Below are 24,793 nucleotides of genomic sequence, written 5' to 3'. Positions count from 1 at the left end.
CAGACTTCTCCGTCAGGCCCCTCTAGGCCCTCTTTCTTCTCCTAATGACCTCGTTTAATTATTATAACCTCATTTAACAATTACACTGCTTTGATTACTCCCTGAACTCTACCGAAGACTCTACCGAACAATAAACGCAAGTATTCATTCAAATTATTTGTTAACTTGTTAATGATTAGCTCCCCAAAGTCCATTCTCCATCACCGCAGCTCAGGAGACAAATATCCTTTTACTTATTTAGAAGGATAACTTCAGCATCTCCTTTATCGTGGTGACATCAGTGCAGGCGGAGGTGAAACAAACAAACCAACCAAAAATCAAAAGCAAAAACCCAAGGGACATCGAAATGATTGACAGGTAAGGACCAAAGCACGTCGCCCATCTCAGCCTTGCCCACAAGACGTCCATCCTTCCCCTGTCCTGTTTCCTAAGTCGCATCCCGGGCGGATGCGAGGTCACCTGTGGGCAGGCGGAGGACTTCTCCGCAGCGGCCTAGAGGGAGAGGGAGGCGGAGAAGGGGCTGGGGATGCGGTGGGGCGGGAGCCTAGGGAGGAGAGGACGCAGGTAAGCCGCCGTACGGGGCTCCCCGGGCGCGGCGGCCAGAGCAGGGATCCGGGGCGCCTGCGCGGCCGCCGCCCCCCCTTCCCCCCCGCAGCATCCCTGCGCCGGGTCCCCTCGCGCGCGCGCGCGCGGGAGGAGGGGCGTGCCGGCCCCTCCGCCCCGCGCGGCCACGTGACGCCGGCCGAGGAGACTGGAGCGGCGGCGGCGGCGCGCGGCGGCAGACTTGTGCAGCGCCCGGCACGCGCGGCGGCATCTCCTCCGCTTGCTTCTCCTTCCCTCCTCCTCCTCCCGGGAGCCTCGACGGTCCCTTGTCCTCCGCCGGGCTCCTCGCCGCCTCGTCCCCGCCGCCGCGGCGCCCCGAGGAGGAGGCGAGGACGCAGCTGCGGCGCCGCCGCCGCCGTTAGACGGGGGGACTCGCGGGGGAAGGGAGTCCCCCGGCCGCCGCTGCCGAGGCCAGCCCTCCCGCGGGGTCTCCGCTTCCTCCTCGCGTCGCCGCCGCGCCCGCTCTCGGCCGGGATGGGACTCCTGGACTCGAAGCCGGGCAGCGTCCTGAACGTGATGTCCACGGCGCTCAACGACACCGTGGAGTTCTACCGCTGGACCTTGACCATCACAGGTAACGCCGCCTCCTCGCCATCCTCACCATCCTCGCCGTCCTCTCCATCCTCCCCCGGGGGGACCTCGGCCTCAGCCCCGACTGCCCTCCGCCCCCCGCCCGGCGGCTGTTGGGGTGTTGCGGATCCGAGGACCGGCGGGCGGGCGGGCGGGCGGGCACTGGTTAAATCGGATCCGAACGTTAAGGCGCTCCCCTCCCCCGGCGCCCGCACGGTTTCCCTCTTGAGCTGCTTCCAGCGGGTCTCGGCAGGTTTCTCGGATGCAGGCGCTGCGATCGCAGCTGGAGCCTGGCGCAGGCCCGCCCCACCCTGTGGCCGCGCACCTGCCAGGCTCTGACCGTTCTCTCCGGCTCTGGGGTCTGCTGTAACCTTTAGGAACATTCCGCGATGGGGCTCGGGGAAGGGAACCAGGGCCCTGGGGTGGGGGTTGGGGATCGCTGTCCTTTTGGGCTCTTGGTTGCCTTGACACACCTGCCCGTAATTTTCTTGTCTGGCTAGTCCGTTTGCAACATCGTTTGGAAGGAAAAGTCGGAAGCCATTGTTCGGCTCCTTGAACCTGGGAGGGGGTTAGTTTCTGAGGCTTTTTATCTGCACGGAGGTTCCAAGTGATTGTCTGCGAAGGCTTTGCGCAGTGCAGTGCGGTCAGGGGGAGGGGGGAAAGCTAAAACAACCGGGAGAGAAATGGGGAATCTGTAGGATTGGGGGGCGGTTCTCTACAGCAGCACCTAGAGGTGGTCCCAGAAACCTGCATGGGTATCATTTTCCTAAATTGGCCAACTTTTCTCTTTCGCCTTCGCAGTGTGACAGGGATCCTTAGTTAACTGAGCTAGGCGGCTTTCCTGCCTAAGGGGACGCAGTTGTTACACTTTACCATTTATTTTCTTTATTTGCTTCAGTTACTTTTGGGTTTAAAGCATTTACAAAATTTTGAAATAATAAACGAGGCTAACAGGATTTTAGGAGGGATCTTATGTTTTATCATTTGCCAATCCTTTTTGCAGTATTGCCCTGCATGCCAACAGTGGAGGAGGTTTACATGACATGTTACCATCGTACCTCCCTTCCCTAGAAATGGAAATATATTCCTGTAGTTTGGTGTCTGTTGTATAGTTTGGTGTTTGTTGTTAGAGGCAATGGTTGCAGCATGAATACATGGATATATGTTGTGGGGAAAAAAAAAACGTATTCTGAAATTATTTCTGTGGGAGACAAAATGATTCTTTGGCATTCCCTCGGTTTTAACTTCTTCAGCAAAGTTCTTTTTCAGAAGATGTTGAGTTTGACAGTGAGAAATAAGCGATTTAATTAGCTGTTGCAGTTGAAACTGGTTAAAAAGCAGTTTTTAATGGAGTCATTCATTTTTGAAGTCTCCCTTCTATGTAGTGTCCATTGAGGTTTTGTGGTGCCTATAAAAACTGGGGGAGATGTATCGTTTCCTTCATCTCTGTGATTTTGGTTATTTAAACATTGCATCAGGGTTTCCCATTACACAATTGTGCAGAGCTGAACATCAGGCAAATTGGTTGGCAGATAATTGCACTTTGCATATTTCAGACTCCAGACATTGTCAAGGTCCTCCAATCTCCATATAGCCAGCCACACCCAGGACTTCTCATGCCTGTCTGCCTTCCCTCCCTCAGAGCTTTCCCACCTTTGGGAAGGCCCAATTTCAGAACCATCGAGAGCAAAGGTAGAATGCACCTTTCTGTGATGGTTAGCTCCTTCCTAATGATGCTGGTATTTAAAAAAAATCACAAATGAAGTGGGAAATCTCGTGCAGTTGCCTCATGTGAAAGCTTTCCACTGGCCTGTGAAGGGCAAATAAAATAACATATTGTGGACCGAGCCTGAGAAACGAGAGTAGCCACCAGAAAGAAGTGCCTTCTCACTAGCAGGTCAGAGGGAAGGTACTTGCCCATGCTCTGGCTATCCACTTACGAAACCTGAGACTGCTTCCTTGCCTTCTGTAATGAGCTACCTAGTGTAGGTAGATGGTATTTCTTAACCAACTTAGAGGCTTAGTGGGATATAGTCTGCTCTGCCTTGCTGCTGTGTAAGGAGGACTATTTCAGACTCAGGCTGAAGAGCTGGTCTGAACCCAGCGCTGCCCCACTTCTTCTCACCCTGTCGCCACACCCCCGCTTCTGTGCTCTCCTGTCTTGATTCACACGACTGATTCCAGGAGGCCCTCCTTCCTATAATTTCATGAATATCTGGGTGAAGGAGTTTCAAAGCAGAAAAGTAGCTTAGGAGATGAGGCTGAAGAAAAAGTTGATGAATTTGGAAGGAGGGTAAGATAAAAGTGGGCAGAGAGAAAGATGGTCTTGAGAAATAGTGGTGAGTATGGTGAAAGGATGCAGATCCTCCTGGGAGAGCAAGAGATGAACAAGGCTGCCTGCCCTGGAGTGCTTTCATCCCCACGCGGTAGCTGTGGGCTTCTTGCTTTCTGTTCTATCAGGTCATTAAATATTTCTCTCCCCTGAAGTGTCTGCCTAAGTGTAAGGTTAGTGTCAAGGTTTCTGTCTAACTCTATCTACTTTGAGCAGTCTAATAGGAATAGTTACACACTTGGGGAGTACGTTTGATGATTCCAAAGATTTTTGCCCTAGGGCGATGTCTGGAAAAATTAAAAATTTTGCTATTATATTAAATGATGGTATTTAATAACACATGTCCAAAGCAATGCATAAAAACTGGGCTTTTCAAAGACACATATCTAGCAAATGCAGAATATGTCCTGCAGTGTATGAACATGCAAAATGTTATTTTTACCATGTAATTAACAGTGCATACCTTGGAATTGAAACTGTGAAAGAGCTATACTCTTAGAAAACCTGCAAAAATAATTTTTCCTCTGTATTTTTAGGTATTTTGAACAAGGAAGTGAGTCTTAGTTTATAATATAAAGGAAAGTGTAGACTGATACAGTTATTTTTTAATACCAGTTGGTGGCACGAGAGTAGGTACTCTGATGTCATTGTGGTATTTTCCTTCTGTTTTTTCATTTTATGAATACATTAAAATCATTGGACTGGGATCCTAGGCTTAAAGTGTATATCTACTGAAGAAAAATTGTATGTACGATTTCAAAACTGATGAGTCAAGATCCCCGACTTACAAATACCCTAATTATCTATATTTTCCATTGCATTTGTTATTTTAGTAATTACTTATTAGTAGCATTTTGTGTTAGTAGCATTAACAAAGAAATCTCTTAGAAAGTTAATAGCCAGCATGTCCACTCTAAGGCCAGTTGTCTCTGGAGGTACTATATTTCTTTTTGACCACGTGTTTGTTTGTAAACAGCCATTGTTCATGGAATATGTTTGCACATTTCATGTGTGCTGGGCAAGGCACTGCTCTGCTGCTGCTGCTGCTAAGTCACTTCAGTTGTGTCCGACTCTGTGCGACCCCATAGACAGCAGCCCATCAGGCTCCGCCGTCCCTGGGATTCTCCAGGCAAGAACACTGGAGTGGGTTGCCATTTCCTTCTCCAGTGCATGAAAGTGAAGAGTGAAAGTGAAGTCGCTTAGTTGTGTCCAACTCTCAGCAATGACTGCAGCCTACCAGGCTCCTCTGTCCATGGGATTTTCCAGACAGAAGTACTGCTCTATGTTCACTAATATAGCAGACTATAGTTGGGTGAAAAATGAGTTGTCTACTTGGGAGTTGAGATCAGAGTGCGTAAATGAGTAGGACCTGAGATCAGAGTGTGAAAAGCCAGTCTGTCTGACCTTCCCCCTCACTTTGGAGGGTCAGATGGGAGAAGAGAATGTGTGGTCCAAGAGGATGGAGGCCTCTTGTGGGGTGATGCTGAAATCTGGAGACGAGGCTTGTATAAGCTTTTCTTCTTATCTCATCACTTGCCATGTGCTGGCACTGTTCTGGGCTCTGGGATAGAATGAGGACAAGTGGTCACCACCCCAGGCAGCTTGTGGAGTCTGGGGATGACGCCCATTCCAACTTCCTTGCTGTCATGGTCTCACAGCAGTGTGGTCAGAGTCAGGGTCAGGCCTCGCTAGAGCCTGGGGAAGGTCAGGACGCTCCTCTGCTCTCCGTGTCTCCACTTCCACTTGCCTGGCAGTCTTGAGTCGTGAGAGGAGTGTATGGCTCTGTCTTTAGAGTATTTAAGCTGTTTCACCATGTGAAATTGATGTGGATGCTGTTGGAGAGCGTTTATTAGGTCGACTAAAAATGGATGTCAAAACTAAAAGTCCATGGAAACTAAGAATGAGTTTCAGGGCCAGTGAGTCAGACAGGTGTGCCGAAACTTGAGGGCTCACGGAAGGGGGTGTTTAACTCAGCTCAGAAAGGCAAGGGTCTGTTCCACAGTTTCCTGGGCCCCAGAGGGGCATGGGTCTTAAACAGGCTACTTAGTTACACTGGGGCTTCCCAGGTGGCGTTAGTGGTAAAGAATCACCTGCCAATGCAAGAGAAGCAAGAGACAACAAGGGTTCAATCCCTGGGTCAGGAAGATCCCCTGGAGTAGTGAATGGTGCCCCACTCCAGTATTCTTGCCTGGAAAATTCCATGGGCAGAGGAGCCTGGCGGGCTACAGTCCATGGGGCCGCAAAGAGTGGGCACGATTGAACACAGCAGAGCATTTTTTGCATTGATCTTGTTATTTGTCACAGTTAATGTATAGTTGTTTTTTTAAAATCCACGTCATTATCTAAAATAGGTTTTCTGTTTGGACTAGCGTGGGAACTCATCATTTTCAGTGTTCCTTTGAGAAAAGACATTCTAAGTTCAAGACAGTGAAAGACAAATACACACGTTCATCTTCTGACGTGGTGTCTCCCTGAGGCCATGTTTTCAGCGACGTCCTCCTCTTACCTTTTTTCATAGCCTCTCTGCAGCCTCCAGGAAGTCCATGCCGCGGTAGGGTTTTGTTGGTTTGTTTGTTTGGTCCTGGTCTCTAATGCCTGATACTCTCGTCCATTCCCCCAAAATGTCCAACCACAGATGAAATGCCAGGAGGGGAAAACAATGCATGCTCTAAAACTGGCATCGGGACACAGTTTTACACAGTTAGAGTCTTGGCTTTGGGAAACAAGGTTTTAAGAATTACATAGATAATTATATCAGTGAGTGCTTTTGTGATCTTAAGAGCCACAAGAAGTTGGTCATCCTTTTAAAATTCAGTGTTTTGTTTTTTTTCTCAAGTCCTATGCTAATGTCATTAGTGAATGATTTAATGTTAACCAAAGTGTTATCTTATTGAGTCACTTATTATTTCGAATTGGACGTCTGTGGTCACATAGAGAAGAGTTGGATAGCAGAATCTGTCTTTTCTCACGTTGAGGTGGCTCTTTTTTCTTTTTCCTAACTAGGACATTTTTTTCCTGTTCAATTAAGGTGCCGTTGTTTCATTTTCCGTTAGAATGAGAATGTATTACAATATATATGTTAAAAAATTATATGGATCTTGACTTTTAGAGAAGAGAGGGGAGGAAGAAATACTTAGCCTCTCAAAACCCAGTTTCCAGCTCTCCTGTCTGTGCTGGTCCCTGCCCACAGGCCTGCAGCTCGAGCCAGCCTGGAAGGCTCGCGCTTGAGTTAAACAGGTGCACGTGATGTCGGCTGTCACACTGCCCTTGCCTTTCCTGCCCTTTTCCCAGGTTCCCTTCCCACATGCCCTTCACCAGGCCCTGGCTCAGTCTCCCTCCCACGTGGAGCCTTTCTCAGCCCGGGTACCCAGCGCAGTTCATTGCTCCATCTGACCCCATTACCCTGAGCGATCGCTCATGTACCTCCTTGGTGCAGTTTCTTCTGAGACTCTGTTTTCTTACACTGTTTTAACCTTCATTATTACTTATCTTTTCCCTTCTTTGTACTTTTCTCCCCAACACTAGGGAGAGCCCATACGTTTGTTGACTTGACACGACTCCCTTAATCTAACTTGATTTCAGATAGTGAAATTTCAGATACATTCTGATTGATAAATATTAGTAAGGCTTGGATTACGCTAAATTATGGAGAGTTTAAGGGGTTACACTAAGCTATGGAGCGTTTAAGAATGATCTTTATCATAAGTTAGTCTTAAATCAATCAGTGTTGATGCAATTTAATGAAGGAATCAAACCATAAAATCAGTAGCACAGAATATTCTCAAGAGATGTAGAACCGGATGCCGTTCTTCCTCTCTCTCCATCATCTGCACATGAGCACTGGGGTGTGTGTGCAAGTGAGGCGGGCACCCGGTGTAGGAGATGGAGAGGGCCCTGGACTGGGGCTTAGACTTCAGGCTTCAGTCCTGGACCTGCAACTGCCAGTGAGTGTGTATAGCAGGCACTTTGCTTTTCCAGGTCAGCTTTTTCCATCTGAAAATTGAGTTGAATTAGGTAATCTCTGCGGAGAAGGCAGTGGCACCCCACTCCAGTACTCTTGCCTGGCAAATCCCATGGACGGAGGAGCCTGGTAGGCTGCAGTCCATGGGGTCGCTGAGAGTCGGACACAACTGAGTGACTTCACTTTCGCTTTTCACTTTCATGCATTGGAGAAGGAAATGGCAACCCACTCCAGTGTTCTTGCCTGGAGAATCCCAGGGATGGGGGAGCCTGGTGGGCTGCCGTCTATGGGGTCGCACAGAGTCGGACATGACTGAAGCGACTTAGCAGCAGCAGCAGGTAATCTCTGAGGTCTCTCCTGGCTCTTAAATTCTAAATATAGGTGCAGCTTTTAAAAATTCTTTACGTAGATAAAGCAATTTCAAATAAACATATACTGATAAGTAATTGAAAACCTGACTCTAGGCAACAATTCCAATCTTCACCAGTAAAACTGTTATTAGTGCTGTGTAAATGTTAAAAATAAGAGGTTCATGTTTAGTCCTTTTCACTTTCTCTTATCTGCTCCATAGGGATAGGTGAAGGAATAAAAAACACAGAGATACAGATATTTAAGCCCCTGTGTTTTTGACGTAGTACTGTGTTTGTTGCTATAATACTCTACTCTACTTTAATGAGCTAGGTATTTCCCAAACAACCTGGAGTTAACTATTTAGTCAAAAATAATAGCAGTAACATTAAAGAATAAGTTTATTATTCTGAGGATGGCTTTTACATGGTTTTGGACAAGTTACTCATGATTTGAGGGGGCTCATATTTCTGCTTGTACAATGAGAAGATTCGAAACTACATGTCCCCTTAAGGCCTTTTTATTGAAGTCTCAGAATATCTCCTAAAGCAATGGCTTAGATAGTCTAAACTTAATCTTACTTCATACTTTTTTTCTATAGAACATGCAGATTTTATCATACATTATTAGAAAAGGTTTTCATTTTTAAGCACTTTTTGAGCATTTCTAACAAATTTGGAAGTATGGCTTAAATTTTTTGTAAAATTGCTACTAATATGTAGGTTTTAGCATACAGGGAAAACAAAAGAAATTAAGTGGTTTTGGTGTAACTGTGTTCCTTAACTTTGGTTAGGCACTTTGGTATTAAAGGATCTTACTTTTGTCATTTATTCTTCTCCATGGAATACTGTAATTCTTAAAAAAAAATCTCAATATAATACTTCATTTGTGATCACATTTAATTAGAATTTGAAAGTCAAATGCATTAATCCACTGAGGAATCAGTTTCTTGTTGTTAGATGTGATCACGTCAAAGCATTTGTGATTTTTGAACTAGAGTATTTGAAGGAGTAAGCTTCTCTTTTTTCATTTTGTTTGTTTATCAGATGAAAACTTAGGCACAGGCATGTATTGTTAAAGAATTTCATGTACATTTGTTTACCCATATTCAGAACAGCTCTGTTTATAATGGCCGAGAGTGGAAGCAACCCAAATATCCACTGATGGGTAAATAGATAAACTGTGATACATGCATACAGTGGAATGTTATTCAGCCTTAAAAAGAAAGGAAATTCTGACACAAGCTACAACATGGCTGAACCTTTTGGACGTTATACTAAGTAAAAAAAAGCTAGTCAGGAAGAAACAAATACTTGTGATTATGAAGTCCCTAAAATAGTTATATTCATAGAGAAAGAAAGTAGAGTGGTGATTGCCAGGGGTTGGGAAGGTGATGGGGAGACAGGGAATTGTTTAACGGATATAGAGTTTCACAAGATGAGAAAGTTCTGGAGGCTGATTGCACAACGATGTGAATGCATGTAACACTAATGAAATGTATACTGTAGAAATGGTTGAGATAGTAAAGTTTACGTATTTTTACTACAATTGTAAGAAGATTGTCATGTGTTGCAAAATTAATATAGCGTCTTCAGAAATGACCTTTCTTTGGTGTTCATTGCCAAAACACTAAAAGTGGTTTTTTTTAATCATAAAATGTCTCTCTCTGTGGAGTATTCATAGCTGTTGCTTTTTTAAAAAAGTACCCAAATGGTACTAGAGGGCTTCCCAGGTGGCACTAGTGGTAAAGGACCCACCTGCCAGTGCAGAAGATGTAAGAGACGTGAGTTTGACCCCTGGGTCGGGAAGGTACCCTGAAGGGACTGGCAACCCACGACGGTATTCTTGCCTGGAGAATCCCATGGGCAGAAGAGCCTGGTGGGCTACAGTCCATGGGGTTGCAAAGAGTCGAACATAACTGAAGCGGCTTAGCACGCATGCATGCAGATGGCTAGAAAGTAGCAAGTGACAGGGACTACAACCTCGGCTTTGTATTTCGCTTTACAGGATTACCAAGAACTTCACAACTCTGGGATTTAGGTCTGGCAGGCAGTGATATTTTCCATGTTTAGAAGTTAAACATCTTGCACGTGGCAGTGTAGTGGAAATGAATCGAAAGAGGTTGTTTCATCTCTTAGCCCAGTGCCCTTGTTTTTCCCGTTGTGCTTGCCCAGCAAGAAGGCAAAGTCCTCGGACGTGTACCTTCTTATTCTGCCTTACCTTACTCTGCTTTTTTATGGACATAGTATCACTATTTAGAATACTAAATCTGAACAGAGTCATTATACCACTAGAGGTAATCTAAAGAAAAGCATCTGAAATGCTTAATGGTGCTGTAAGGGCCGTTGTATGAAATTAAAGTATTATATACACACACACACACGTGCGTATATATGTATATATATTTGTTGTTTAGTTGCTAAATTGTGTCCAACTCTTTTGTGACTGCATAGAATGGGGAAACAGTGACTGACTTTATTTTTCTGGGCGCCAAAATCGCTGCAGATGGTAATTGCAGCCATGAAATTAACAGACGCTTACCCCTTGGAAGGAAAGTTTTGACCAACCTAGACAACATATTAAAAAGCAGAGACGTTACTTTGCCAACAAAGGTCCATCTAGTCAAGGCTATGGTTTTTCCTGTGGTCATGTATGGATGTGAGAGTTGGACTATAAAGAAAGCTGAGTGCCGAAGAATTGATGCTTTTGAACTGTGGTGTTGGAGAAGACTCTTGAGAGTCCCCTGGACTGCAGGGAGATCCAACCAGTCCATCCTAAAGGAGATCAGTCCTGGGTGTTCACTGGAAGGACTGATGGTGAAGCAGAAACTCCAATACTTTGGCTACCTGATGTGAAGAGCTGACTCATTTGAAAAGACCCTGATGCTGGGAAAGATTGAAGGCAGGAGAATAAGGGGATGACAGAAGATGAGATGGTTGGATGGCATCACCGACTCAATGGACATGGGTTTGGGTCGACTCCGGCAGTTGGTGATGGACAGGGAGGCCTGGCGTGCTGCGGTTCATGAGTTCTCAAAGAGTCAGACATGACTGAGCAACTGAACTAAACTGAGATGTAGCCTGCCAGGCTCTTCTGTCTGTGAGATTTCCCGGGCAAGAATACTGGAGTGGGTTGCCATTCATTTCCTTCTCCAGGGGATCTTCCTGACCCAGGGATTGAACCCATGTGTCCTGCATTACAGGTGGATTCTTTACCACTGTGCCACCTGGGAAGTTCATATACCATATATATAATATAAAAAGTGGTAGTGGTATTTAGCCTGAGAAGGTGAAGGTGACTTCCATATTATGGACTCACCTAGGACCTTAAAAAAAAGTATATTCAAAGTGAATTATGAAAGTGTTTGCCAAACTTCATAATATAAGAACTAGAAACTTCTTAACTAGTTAATTAGTGAAGAGGAATTCAGAATCCATTATGGATATTCGGCAAATAGAACAGTTAGTAAGAGAAGATCTTAACCAAAGTTCCCGTTAAAACACACCTCATACTCCAGTAGTATCTCGATGTTTTTTTACTTTTAGTTTTTTTTAAAGCCACACTGATAGCACTCAGGGTGGTATTTGGACTTCGAACGCTCAGATTAGCACATGGAGGATGTTTGATGACTGCTTTTTCTGAGAAGCCCAGCAAGGTGTGAAAATGGGGTGAGAAGATTACTTGCCTGCATTCTGTCTTGGCTTCCTGTACACATAGCATTATTCTTCTCTATCAAATGTGTTTAAGTCCATTTCGTCATCATAGAGTTGTTAAATAATGCCTACTGTGGACATTAACTTAGGTGATATTACAGCATTTTATAGTCCATAATGATCCTATACTAGAAGCTCAGTAAATAGCAGTGAGTTTCAAAATATGAAGATGATGTCTAAATTCATGGTTAAAAAGTATATATTATACACAGGCATATACATCTTTCTCTCCCTGTGACCTATGACTGCCCTATATCTCCCCACTGGCTTTATGAATATGTAATTTTTCAAACCATGAATACAGATACTGTCTGCTCATGGTAGGACTCACTACTGTTTATTGAAGTTCTGTTATAGGACTGTTATGAATTATAGAATGCTATGATATGAATTTTGTACACTTTGTATTGTTTAATGTTTCTTAGTGTCCTTAGAAGAGGACTTCCCTGGTGGCTCAGCGGTAAAGAATCTGTCTGCAATGCAGGAGACTTGGGTTTGATCCCTGGGTTAGGAAGATCCTCTGGAAAAGGGCAGCCCACTCCAGTATTCTTGCCTGGAAAATCCCGTGGACAGAGGAGCCTGGTGGGCTGCTGTCCTTGCGATTGCAAGCGTCAGACACAGTTCAGTGACTAAACCACCACCATGATGAAGAGATAGACTTAAAACTGTACAACTAGAAAGTAACGGAGCTGGGATGGAATTGAGATCTTTCACCTCCGTCTTTCATTGGTGACCTTTGCATAAAGCAACACAGCCTCCTTACTCGTCCTGCAAATACTGCTTTATTGTCCAGTCATCATGGTGAACACTTATTGAATGTTTATTATGTGCCAGGCTCTCTGACCAGTGCTCCGTATGTGTCACACTTAATCCTTATACTCCTTTGGGTTTAGTATGTTACTATCCCCATTTTCTTTCTTTTTTTTTAAATTAATTTTTATTGGAGCTTCCCAGGCAGGTTCAATCTCTGGGTCACGAAGATTCCCTGAAGAAGGAAATGACTACCCACTTCAGAATTCTTGGCTGAGAAGTCCCGTGGACAGAAAAGCCTGGCAGGCTATAGTCCACAGGGTCGCAAAGAGTTGGACATGACTTCACAATGAAACAACAGCGTGTGTGGGTGCTCAATTGTTCAGTCGTGTCCAACTCTTTGTGGCCCATGGACTGTAATCCACCAGGCTCCTCTGTCCATGGGCCTCTCCAGGCCAAGACTACTGGAGGGGGTTGCCATTTTTTTCTTCCAGGGGATCTTCCTGACCCAGGGATCGAACCCATGTCTCTTGCGTCTCCTGTATTGGCAGGTAGATTATTCACCACTAAGCCGCCTGGGAAGCCCAAACAACAGCAACAGCAATTTTTATTGGCGTATAGCTGCTTTACAGTCTTGCGTTAGTTTCTACTATCCCCATTTTCTAAGCAGATAGACCAAGCTTCTGGATAATATCCATCTAGGACCAGCCCTCCCAAGTTAAGCCTTCGTGTAAATGGTCTGCACCTCTCATCACACATTGACTCACTCACCTTGTCTGTGGTATTGCCTTTTCTCCTTTGAAGCTTCTGAGTCTGTCCCTATTTTATCTGCTCTCTATGAGAAATTTTATAATTTCTCTCGCTTTTCACCTTTATTGTGTTCTCTGTACAGATAAACTTGGAACCAGAATTCTCTTTTCTCTGCTGTTAACTCCTCTCTGCATTCTTGCAGGCTCTTGGGTGACTAGTATCAGCTGAGTTCATAAAACTCCACGCTGGCCATTGAACCCCTCAGAGCCCGCAGCTTCCCCTCACCATGCTGGTGATGACCTCCACTCCCTCCAGTCTGCCCATCACAGTCTGACCTCTTAGTCTTTTCTAGCTCAGCCTCTGAATTTCTTCAAGAGCTGCCCTTTCCTTCAGTTCATCTAGGCATTCTTCCAAACTGAAAGCAGCATCCTCTGCCCTGAGCCCAGAGTGGGTTAAAGCAGACAGACATTCCCCCCTGGTCATCACCCTGACTCACCCCCCAGTCCTCCACTATCTTCAGAATGTTTCATTTCTAAAGTAAATCTCAGCTGATGACCTGTCTCCTTGTATCCAGCCCTTTCTTCTTTGCTTCTGCCTATTTCATCTCGCTGATACCCCAAATCTTCCTTGGCTTGAAGAATGTATTAAGCATCAGATTTTAGACTGGTACCCAGAAGAGGTGGTATTTAGTTTATCCTTGTCACGGAGATAAGATCTTTCTCAGACTCTTCTTGACAACTGTTACCTACATTTGCTCATTACAATTTTCTTTTAGCAAGTTTTTGCAAGTCTTGTTGTAGAGACTCACCAAGGAGCAAGGGCTGTAGCCCTGGCCCTCACGATGCTTCTGATAATGGGAGGAGGACGTTGACTGCGCCCTTCGGAAAAGTAGCAGTTCCTGTGTGGGCTGCTGTCGGTGAACAGCACAGCAAGAAGCCACTGTTACCTTGTACAGTCTTTAGAGGCGGACGGATTCATAACAGTATCGCCTGAACATTAGTGATTAGCTTCCAGGTGTTAAAAGCATGGGGTTGATTTGCAGCTGTTGGTTCTGGCTTATCAGAGAGCAGTGTGTACCGCATACTTCTCGACGTCTTGACTATACTACAGAAGCTGCTCAGTGTCTCTAGCTGGTTGCTGGACTTGTGTTTTTCTTTCGTCTGTGGGAGGTTAAGGGCTTCCCTGGTGGCTCAGATGGTGAAAAATACACTTAAAATGCAGGAGACCCAGGTTCGATGCCTGAGTCGGGAAGATCCCCAGGAGAACAGAGTGACATCCACTCCAGGATTCTTGCCTGAAGAATTCCATGGACAGAGGAGCCACTAGCTGGTTTATTCAGGGAGGCTCTAGGAACAAACAAATCAAAATTACATGACTTGATTATGTATTATAGAAAGTAGGCCCACACTTCTGAATTGACTAAAGCAGCTCTTAGACTTTAATGTGTTAATCACCCAGAAAACTAATTAGAGCACAGCTCTGGCTTAGTAAGTCTTGAGTGAGGCCTGAGATTCTGCATTTCGAGTACGTTTCCAAGAGGTGCTTCTCTGCTAGTGCAGACACCACGCTTTTTTTTTTTTTTTTAATTATGCATTTATTTTTGGCTGTGCTGGGTCTCCGCTGCTGCGAGCAGGGGCCCCTTGCTAGTTCCAGTGTGCGGGCTTCTTGTCTCGGTGGCTTCTCTTGCTGTGGAGCTTGGGCTCTAGGGCTCGTGGGCTCAGTTGTTGCAGTTTGAAGGCCCTGAGCTTGGGCTCAGTAGGTGGGGTGCTCGGGCCTAGTGGTCCCTCGGCATGTGGCATCTTCCCAGACCAGGACTGAACCTGGGTCCCCTGCACCAGCAGGTGGATTCTTAACCACCGGACCACAAGGAAAGCCTGGGACCGCACTGCAAGTAGCTCAAGGATGGAGTGTTAATGTTTTTGGTAATCTATGTACTATATGCAAGGGCTTCCCTGGTAGCTTGGGCGGAAGAATCTGCCTGCAGTGCAGTGGTTCGCTCCCTGGGTTGGGAAGATCCCACTGGAGAAGGGAATGGCTGCCTCTCCAGTATTCTTGTCTGGAGAATCCCAGAGGAGCCTGGCGGAAGACAGTCCGTGGGGTCGCAAAGAGTCAGACACGACCGAGAGACTGACGCCACAATCACTATGCACTATGATAGAAGAACAAGATTTCAAAATATCATTTTAAAATTTTAAAATATTTTTAAGAATTTAAAAATAATGTTATTAAAATTTATTTAAGAGAACCATAGCAATGGCATGGATTTATATAGAATATTTAGGTTTTTGTCCACTCCAGCAGAGACTTTGTATTTCTTTTAGAATGATATTGATCAAGGACTCTTGCTCATTATATAGGAATCAAAAGGGCAGTTTAGAAATATCCTGAATGTTAGGAATCTGTATAGTTATAACACTGAGTCACTTTGCCGTACAGCAGAGATCGGCACAACAGTGTGAATCAGCTGCCTGTGTGCTCAGTCACCCAGCCGTGGCAGGTCCTTTGTGCCCTCATGGACTGTAGCCCACCAGACTCCTCTGTCCATGGGATTCTCCAGGCAAGAAGACTGGAGCGGGTCACCATTTCCTTCTCCAAAGGATCTTCCCGACCCAGGGATTGAACATGCGTCTCCTGGGTCTTCGGCACTGGCAGGTGGTTCTTTACCACTGAGCCCCCTGGGGAGCCCTGTAAATCAACTATACTTGAATAAAAATAAAACGTCTTGGATGTCGATTCTCACAGTAGCCATAATAATAGTAGCTATTTTCTAGATACCTTGTGGCCTCCAGTGTGCTTGGGCTCAACCATTCGTGGATGTGGCCACCGTAGGAACCTCTGTGGTTTTAGAGGTCACGGTCACGGCCCCTGCCCTGTCTGGCGTGGGACATAGTTAAGCAGACAGCGCCAGGACAGCGTCGTGGCATGCTAGAGGCAATCGCAGCGTGCTTCAGAAGTTTCAGAAGATATTCATGTTTAGTGAATCTTAAGTGCAAAAAGGGTTCATGTTGGAGTGGCTTCCTACAGAGGGTTTTCAGTTTGAACCTCAGAGCAGCTCTGTGATTTGGGTAATCTAGAGGCGCTAGTGGTAAAGAATCCACCTGCCAATGCAAGAGGTGTGGATTCGACCCCTGGGTCAGGAAGATCCCCTGAAGTAGGAAATGGCAACCCACTCCAACATTCTTGCCTGGAGAGTTCCCTGGGCAGAGGAGCCTGGCGGGCTGCAGTCCATGGGGTGGCAAAGAATCAGAGGTGACTGAGTAGCTGAACACACACATTATCACCCCCCTTTTACATGGGAGAAAACGGTGGCCCAAGAGTTTCAGGTTCAGAGTCACGGGGCTGGAAAATGACTGATAGAGCTGGAAGCCAGCTGTTGTCAAGTCAGGTCGTGTCCTCTGTCCCTTGGTGCCGTATTCCCTCTGCTTCGTGTGACTCCCCAAGCCGTCACCCAACTAAGATTATTTCCTCCTGTAACCACGTGTCCTTCCCTATCAATTCTGGGGATTTGGATCTTCTAAAATTTTAAATTTTTACTAATTTTTCTTTTGATGGCCACTGAGCCACCTGGGAAGCCCTGTAAATCAACTGTCAGCTTAGACTACTTGCAGAAGAAAGTTCATTCTAACTGGTGGAAATCCCAAGTTCTTAAAAGCTTTAAAAGAAATAAGACTGTCAAAGAAAGAAGAGGCCTATAGAGATTTTTAAGAAAATTGCTTTACTATACATGGTTTGTTGTAAGAATTAATTATAGTTGTTTGTATACAAGTAGAAGTTTCCAAGGACTTGGGTTACTTCAAAACTATTGAACTAAAAATATTTTATTACTTATTAAGATCTGGCTTACATGTTCTTAAAAGGATGCTTTTGTTTTTTAAAACAACTTTTTTCAAATAATTAAAAATTTAGAGTTAGACTTGCTATGCATTTGCTCTCCTGAATAAATTATAAAATCTGCTGTGTTCTCAGCATATGTTATAAAATATTCTGTCTTCTCACTTTATAGTCTTCTGCTAAGATTAATTGCTGATGGCGATTTTTCTTTAATTTGCTTTAACTCTTCTCTTGGGAGAGAGGAGGATTTAGTGGTTTGATTATTGTTAATAGTAAAGACAGTGCTGACATGTACTGAGCTCTTATTCTCTGTCAGACACTGTATGTTGTGTTTTACTCCTCCCGGCACCCCTAGCATCACCCATTAAGTCAGAGACTGGGTAGCTTGCTGGGGCTTATTCAGATGGTGAATGAGAAAGCTGGGGTCATAGGCTGCTAGTCTGACTTGAGAGTTCATATTCAGAGCCTAGAGAATGCCTCTAGGTTGGGAAGAAAAGGCCTAGAAGACATAGAGGGCTTGGCTCTTAGCCAGAGGGGCTCAGATGATCCCTGACATAGGACCTACCTGCCAGGGGATCCCTGACCCAGGACCCACCTGCGTGGAGATGCAGAGGGAACAGGGTGCAACAGAATGAAGGGCCTGTGGCGTCCACGTGTGCTGGGCACGCACCCATTTAACTATCACCCAACAACTTTGTGAGACAGTTATTTCTTCTGATTAAAAAGAGCTGGGAAGAACAGTTGATTCTGCGTCCATGGAGTCTGTTGCCCGTCCCGTCTCTTGGTCCTCACGTCTCTTTCTGTTTTCCCTTCCTTCCTCTCTGGTTGCTTCGCAGCCGTCGATCCCACTCTTCCCTCAGGTGCTCCGCAGGGTGCAGACTTCATTTGTTTCAGTCTTCATTCTGTGTGTTCTTCCCCTTGTGACCTGAAATCCCGGAGGGGTTCTCACTGCCAGTGACTCCTCGGTTTCTGCTGCCCTGGCAGTCATCTGCAGCTCCAGAGCCTGCTGGACACCTCCCGCTGGGTGTCCCACAAGTGCTTCAGACAGAAGAGGTTTAGAAAGCACCTGATGACCTCCTGCTCCAGTTCCTTTATGCTCTGTCCCAGACCCACAACTTCACCATATGTGCCACCGGCCGGGCCAGAAATCTGGGAGTAACCCCGAGCTTTTCTTTCGCTCTCACTTCTCACATCCACATCAGCCATCCAGCCTGTAGATTTTGCTCTTGTGATTTTCACATCCGCCTGTCTTTTCCATTGGCAGTGCAGCCGTTGAATCCAGGTTGCGCTCATTTCTTGCACAGTGTAGTGGTCTCCAAGGCTGGCTGCCCGCCCATCAGTATCAGCAGGGAAATTTGAAGGCTGTAGTGCTGAGCCCTACCCACAGAGATGTTGATTCAGTAGATCTGGGGTGGAAACTAGGAATCTACATTTTTAATGAGCAGATGGTTCTTCTGTGGGCAACAGACAGATACTTGAGAACCACGGACCCAGCTGGTTTTCCTGCCTTTCCCCTTCAGTCCATCCCCTGCTGCCTCCATCAGCATCTGCTGAAAGCCACATGTGGTGTCCAGTCTAACCAAGGAAGCATCTCTCTGTTATCTACAGGACAAGTTCCAGCGTCTTCAGCAGAGTTTGTGAGACTCTCCCAGGTCTGATCTGACCTGTAAATCTCTGGTCATTTCCTGCCATCTTTCCTTGTATACATCCTCTACCTCGGGCTTCCCTTGTGTGTCTCAGCTGGTAAAGAATCCGCCTGCGATGTGGGAGACCTGGGTTCGATCCCTGGGTTGGGAAGATCCCCTGGAGAAGGGAAAGGCTACCCACTCCAGTATTCTGGCCCAGAGAATTCCATGGACTACTTGTATAGTCCATGGGTTCGCACAGAGTCGGACACGAACTTTCACTTCACACCCTCTACCTCAGGCCTGCTTAGATTCCAGAGGAAGTGTTTTGTTTCTTGATTTGTGGCTCCTTGTACATATGGTTCTCTCTGCAGGAAAGCCTTCCGACCTTCCTGTCTGCTCGCCAGGTTTCTCCTCTTTTCTTCAAGGAATGGTTTGGGCGTCAGCTCCGGAAGCTGCCCTTGTCGCCTCTCTCCTGTCCCCAGACTGGCCTCTGATGCCACTGTCAGAATCCTGCAAAGCAATTGATTGGTCATGTCTGTCTCCTCTAATAGATGATGCATTTTGAGAGGTCAAGGACCGAATGACCTGTCCCCAGTCACTGAGCTCAGAAGGGATGGAAGGGCTGTTCTGTTTACTATGCTGGGTGATTTTTAAGGTGCAAGTCAGGTTAAGAATAAACGAAACTGTCGGTGGGGAGGGTATTCAAAGGAAGCCCCACTTCAGATGGACCATTTTTTGGGTACCATTTTAAAAATAAAGGTATAATTTACACATAATAAAGTGAACTCTTTTCTAGTGAACAGCTTGTGAGTTCTCTTGAGCACATAGTTGTTAACCATTACATGGCCTTTTAATATAGATAAAATTGTATGATTGTTAACCAAACTAGTGTTTCTAAACCAGTCTCACTTGGCATGAGCTTTGTGAAACAAAGTGTTTTAGGGGGAAACAGTTTCTTAAGAAAGAGGTTAACCCTTAAGGGTCTGGAAGGTTAAGGTAATGTGTCTTGGTAATTCTTATTTTTAAAATAAACTTCCTTGCTCCGAAACTTGATTTACAGTAACATTTAATTTTAGATTTTTTAACTTTAATTTAAAATTAATCTAATTATTAATACTTAAATAAAGGAAACTCATTTCCAAAGGAGACAGCTTTCTACTTATAGAAGGAGAGACCTCATGGTTAGAAATCTCTGAATTTATAGGCGTAATTTATTTTGCTAAAGCCCTTCTCATGGGTTCTCTGGAAGTAGAGAATAAATCTGGTGCCTCTTTAGGTCTTTCAGTATTTGATGAGGCCTCCTCTTTCGAAGGCTACATGTCCTTGGTCTTTCCTTGGTATCTGGTGTCGTGTCTTCCAGAGCATCGTGACCCTAGACCCGGTCTGCCGGATGCAGCACCTGAGAAAGCTCGAGGCTCAGTGTGTTTATCTCTTGTCCTTCTTTCTGCTCAGGGGACTTCTGTAAGTCTCTTTTGTTTTCTTTCCCTTGAAGGGCCATGATGGATAGTCAGAGTTCTATTTGAAAATTTCCTCATGCCTATAATTGCGGGCATATAAAATGAGTGGGCATGGTGACTGAGAAGGTGGGCTCCACCTTCTCCTACAAGTCTCTTGGTCTCTATGCATCTCATTTTTAAAATAAAGGGATCATTTCTAAATCTGAAATTCTACACATCTAATTTATTGTTGTTTAGTCGCTAAGTCATGTCTGACACTTTGCGACCCCATGGACTGCAGCACGCCAGGCTTCCCTGTCCTTCACCATCTCCCAGAGTTTGCTCAAACTCATGTCCGTTGAGTTGGTGACGCCATCCAACCATCTCATCCTCTGTCATCCCCTTCTTCTCCTGCCTTCTGTCTTTCGCAGCATCAGGGTCTTTACCAGTGAGTCAGCTCTGCACATCAGGTAGCCAAGTATTGAAGCTTCAGCATCAGTCCTTCTAATGAATATCCAGGGATGTGCAACATGAAAGGCTTAAAACTGTTAATGAAAGTGAAAGTTGCTAAGTCATGTCTTTGTCGTTGTGACCCCATGGACTGTAGCCCACCAGGCTCTTCTGTCCATTATAATTCTGCAGGCAAGAAGGCTAGAGTGGGTAGCCATTCCTTTCTCCGGGGGATCTTCCTGACCCAGGGATTGAACTCAGGTTTCGAACCCAGGTCTCTTGCATTGTAGGCAGAGTCTTTACCATCTGAGGCATGAGGAAGGCCCAAAATTGTTAATAAATAGACTCAAAAATAAGAGCGAAATCAGAATATGAAGGCATAGACATGTTAGTAAACATATTAATAAAATAAAATATAGAAAGAAGACAATATGATGAATCAACTGGAGTTCAGTTTATATACTATTTGTGCCTTATTGACCCTCTCCTTCCCCTGTAAGAGCTTTTCATAGAGAGCATCCCCAAGAATGTTACATAAAACCCATTTGAATCTTGATATGCCTGGATGACAGAATCTGATTTCAGTGTTGGCAAGAGGGATAGTGTTTCAATAGAATTTTTCTTTTTTTCCACCCCTAATAAATTCATGGTGTGGAACCCCGCCCAGCGTCCTGACAGCATCCCAGAAACGTGTCTTCTTTTACTCTGATACGCGTGATCTGTATTTGGATCCCGTGTAACTCAAATAACTAGAGGATTTAATTCCTTCCAAAGATTGTTTAAGGGCGACTTCCCTGGTGGCTCAGACGGTACAGTGTCAGTCTACAACGCGAGAGACCCGGGTTCAGTCCCTGGGTCGGGAAGATCCCCTGGAGAAGGAAATGGCAATCCACTCCAGCACTCTTGCCTGGAAAATCCCATGGACAGAGGAGCTTGGTAGGCTACAGTCCATGGGGTCGCAAAGAGTCGGACACGACTGAGCAACTTCACTTTCACTTTCGCTGGTGGGTCAGTGGTAAAGAGTCCGCCTGCCAATGCAGGAGACGTGGGTTCGATCTCTGGTCCAGGAACATCCCAGCTGCTGTGGAGTAACTGAGCCCGTGCACCACGGCTACTGAGCCTGTGCTCTGGAGCCCGGGATCCGCGACTTCTGAGCCCATGGGTTGCAGCTACTGAAGCCTGCATGCCCTAGAGCCCTCGCTCGGCAATTAGAGAAGCCGCCACAACGAGAAGCCCCCGTAGCACAGTTAGGGAGTAGCCCCTAGCAGCCGCAGCTAGAAGGAGACAGCCTGTACAGCCACAGAGATCCAGCACAGCCAGCAATAAATAGAGAGAAAAAGTGACTATTAAAAAAAATAAACACCAAACGCAGAAGAAGAGGTCAGACCACAGAGGCAGAGGGTGTGGGGGTGGGGTGTCGGAGGCCGGCCACAGGACAGTGTGATGCGCTGTAAGGAGAGCATGTGCTGGGCTCTGACCGTGAGAAGTGGGTCCCTGGCCAGCAGAAGCTGCTCGTTTTCTTAACCCAGTGTTCCTTACCTTCAATCCCATTCTTTCTCTCTGTGAAACAGTGAAAGCTGCTCAGTCATGTCCAACTCTGCGAACCCATGGATGGTAGCCCACCAGGCTCCTCTGTCCATGGGATTGTCCTGGCAAGAATACTAGAGTGGGTTGCCATTTCCTCCTCCAGGGGATCTTCCCGACCCAGGGATCAGACTGGGGTCTCCTGCATTGTAGGAGGATTCTTAACCATCTGAGCTACCAGGGAACCCTTCTTCTCCTTGCGGTTGTAAAAAGTAGCCATTTTTGGAAGTTAGAAGAAAAATTCCTAAGGGGTCACCTAGTGTTATGCTACTCAAGGATAGCCCATGGAACACTGGCATAGCCTCACTTGGAACTTCTAGAAAGTGCAAAATCTTCCTAAAGGTGAGCCATACCCTCAAGCTACTGCGTCAGAACCTGCATTGTAACTATGCTCCAAGTGGTTCTTTCTCTTGTTGAAGTTGGAGAAGTGCTGATCCAGTTTCCCTGCCCCTCATCAGGCTGTACAGATGAAGGGAATGAGGACAAGTTGTGCCCTTAAGGTCTCACCCACAGCCACAGAGCTGGCGTTAAAACAGCCCGCCCGTCTGCTAGTGGAGTCTCGCATGCCTTCTCTGTTGCGACTGTTTCTCCTTGTCCGCCCCCCCCCCCCCCCCCCCCGCCGCCTCTTTTACCCCTGTTGGCTTCTGTCGGTATTTCTTCCTGTCTAGACCTTCAGCTTCTTACTCGTGTCTCTTTAAATCTCTCTGTTGTGTGAGTAACACCATGCATTAAGTGGGCATTTTTTTTTTCCAAAAGAACTTTCTTTTATTGAAAGATTTCAGTTCCTTGAAAAGTAAGTCCTGAATGAAATGGTAACTTTTATGTTGTTTGAGAGAGTCTTAAAGAGAACCTCAGTTCTCCCACCATTCTGATGAAGCAGAGTTCATTGTTCTTGGTTTTACAAAATTATGATGATATAACCAATCATTTATGTCATGTGTAAACTTGCTATTCAGGTTTAAGGAAAATAATATTCAAGTTAATATTTTAAGCAAAGTTTGAGGCTTAAGTTCATGGATTGCAACAACCAATGTGTGTTTTTTAGAACTATTTGCATTTAATGGTCCGGAAGCTCCCTGCAGTAGGCAGTGGGAACCCACTCCAGTATTCTTACGTGGCGAATCCCATGGACAGAGGAGCCTGGCAGGCTACAGTCCATCGGTTCCCAAGAGTAAGACATGATTGAGAATGAGCATGAGCTCTTGAAGATTCAGTTCAGTTCAGTCACTCAGTCGTGTCCAACTCTTTGTGACACCATGATTCCATTGACATTCTTTCTTTTTAAATTTTTTGTTAAACTTTTTATTTTGTATTGAGCAGGGCCAGTCAACAATCCAGTACTCTTGCCTGGAAAATCTCATGGACGGGGGAGCCTGGCGGGCTGCAGTCCATGGGGTCACTAAGAGTCAGACACGACTGAGCGACTTCCCTTTCACTTTTCACTTTCACACATTGGAGAAGGAAATGGCAACCCACTCCAGTGTTCTTGCCTGGAGAATCCCAGGGATGGGGAGCCTGGTGGGCTGCTGTCTATGGGGTCGCACAGAGTCAGACACGACTGAAGCAACTTAGCAGCAGCAGCAGCAGCAGCAGTTAACAATGGTGTACTAGTTTCAGGTGGGTAGCAAGGGGACTCAGCCATACATATACATACATGTATCCATGTATCCAAACTCCCTCCCAAGAATGTGCATTTTTATTTATTATTGATTTGGGGGAAGTTTTGGGCCCACCTCTCTTAATTTTTCCCTTGCTTGCTGCTCGGAACTGCCTTTGAAGTCAATGGGAATTGTGTGTATAAGAGTAAGAAATAATGTAAAATGTTTGAAATTAGAAAAGCCTTACAGGTAAATTTATCTTCCTTTCTTTGTTACATAGTCAGTTCAGTTGCTCAGTCCTGTCCAACTCTCTGGGACCCCATGGACTGCAGCACACCAGGCTTCCCTGTCCATCGCCAACTCCCGCAGCTGCTCAAGCTCATGTCCATCGAGTTGGTGATGCCATCCAGCTGTCTTGTCTTCTGTCATTTCTTCCTCCTCCTGCCTTCAATCTTTCCCAGCACCAGGGTCTTCTCCAGTGAGTCAGTCCTTCCCATCAGGTAGCCAGAGGATTATAGTTTCAGCTTTAGCGTTAGTCCTTCTAATAAATATTCAGGACTGATTTCCTTTAGGATTGACTAATTTGATCTCCTTGCAGTCCAAGGAACTCTCAAGAGTCTTCTCCAAAACCACAGTTCAAAAGCATCAATTCTTTGGCACTCAGCTTCCTTTATAGTCCAACTCTCACATCCATACATGACTACTGGAAAAATCATAGCTTTGACTAGATGGACCTTCGTTGGCAAAGTAATGTCTCTGTTTTTGAATATGCTGTCTAGGTTGGTCATAACGTTTCTTGCAAGGAGCAAGCATCTTTTAATTTCATGGCTGCAGTCACCATCTGCAGTGATTTTGGAGCCCAAGAAAATTGTCTCTCACTGTTTCCATTGTTTCCCCATCTATTTGCCATGAAGTGATGGGACCGGATGCCATGATCCTACTTTTTGGAATGTTGAGTTTTAAGCCAAATTTTTTTTTCACTCTTCTCTTTCATCGTCATCAGGGTTTCCCTGGTGGCGCAGAGGTTAAAACGTCTGTCTACAATGCGGGAGACCCGGGTTTGATTCCTGGGTTGGGAAGATCCCCTGGAGAAGGAAATGGCAATCCACTCCAGCACTCTTGCCTGGAAAATCCCATGGACGGAGGAGCCTGATAGGCTACAGTCCATGGGGTCGCAAATAGTCGACACGACTGAGCGACTTCACTTTCACTTTCACCTTCATCAAGAGGCTCCTTAGT

The 24,793-nt window shown here is 45.7% G+C and overlaps 1 protein-coding gene across 2 annotated transcripts in view; it reads left to right on the top strand.

The window, feature by feature from the left end:
* Positions 1-723: 723 nt before the first annotated feature.
* The window catches only part of ELOVL4 (ELOVL fatty acid elongase 4), a 41,466-nt gene continuing 17,396 nt past the window's right edge, over positions 724-24,793 (top strand). The window contains exons 1-2 of one of the 2 annotated variants that reach the window (XM_069598950.1): positions 753-913; positions 966-1,177. In XM_069598950.1, the coding sequence (XP_069455051.1) occupies positions 1,078-1,177 (100 nt within the window). In that variant the 5' untranslated portion in view covers positions 753-913; positions 966-1,077. Of the gene's footprint in view, positions 1,178-24,793 lie in introns of both variants that reach the window. The other variant, XM_069598952.1, reaches the window with a different exon arrangement.

This window comes from Ovis canadensis, chromosome 8, assembly GCF_042477335.2.
Source record: "Ovis canadensis isolate MfBH-ARS-UI-01 breed Bighorn chromosome 8, ARS-UI_OviCan_v2, whole genome shotgun sequence".
Taxonomy (NCBI): Eukaryota; Metazoa; Chordata; class Mammalia; order Artiodactyla; family Bovidae; genus Ovis; species Ovis canadensis.
Note: the sequence above shows the minus strand (reverse complement) of the source record. Positions and strands in the feature narration are given on the sequence as shown.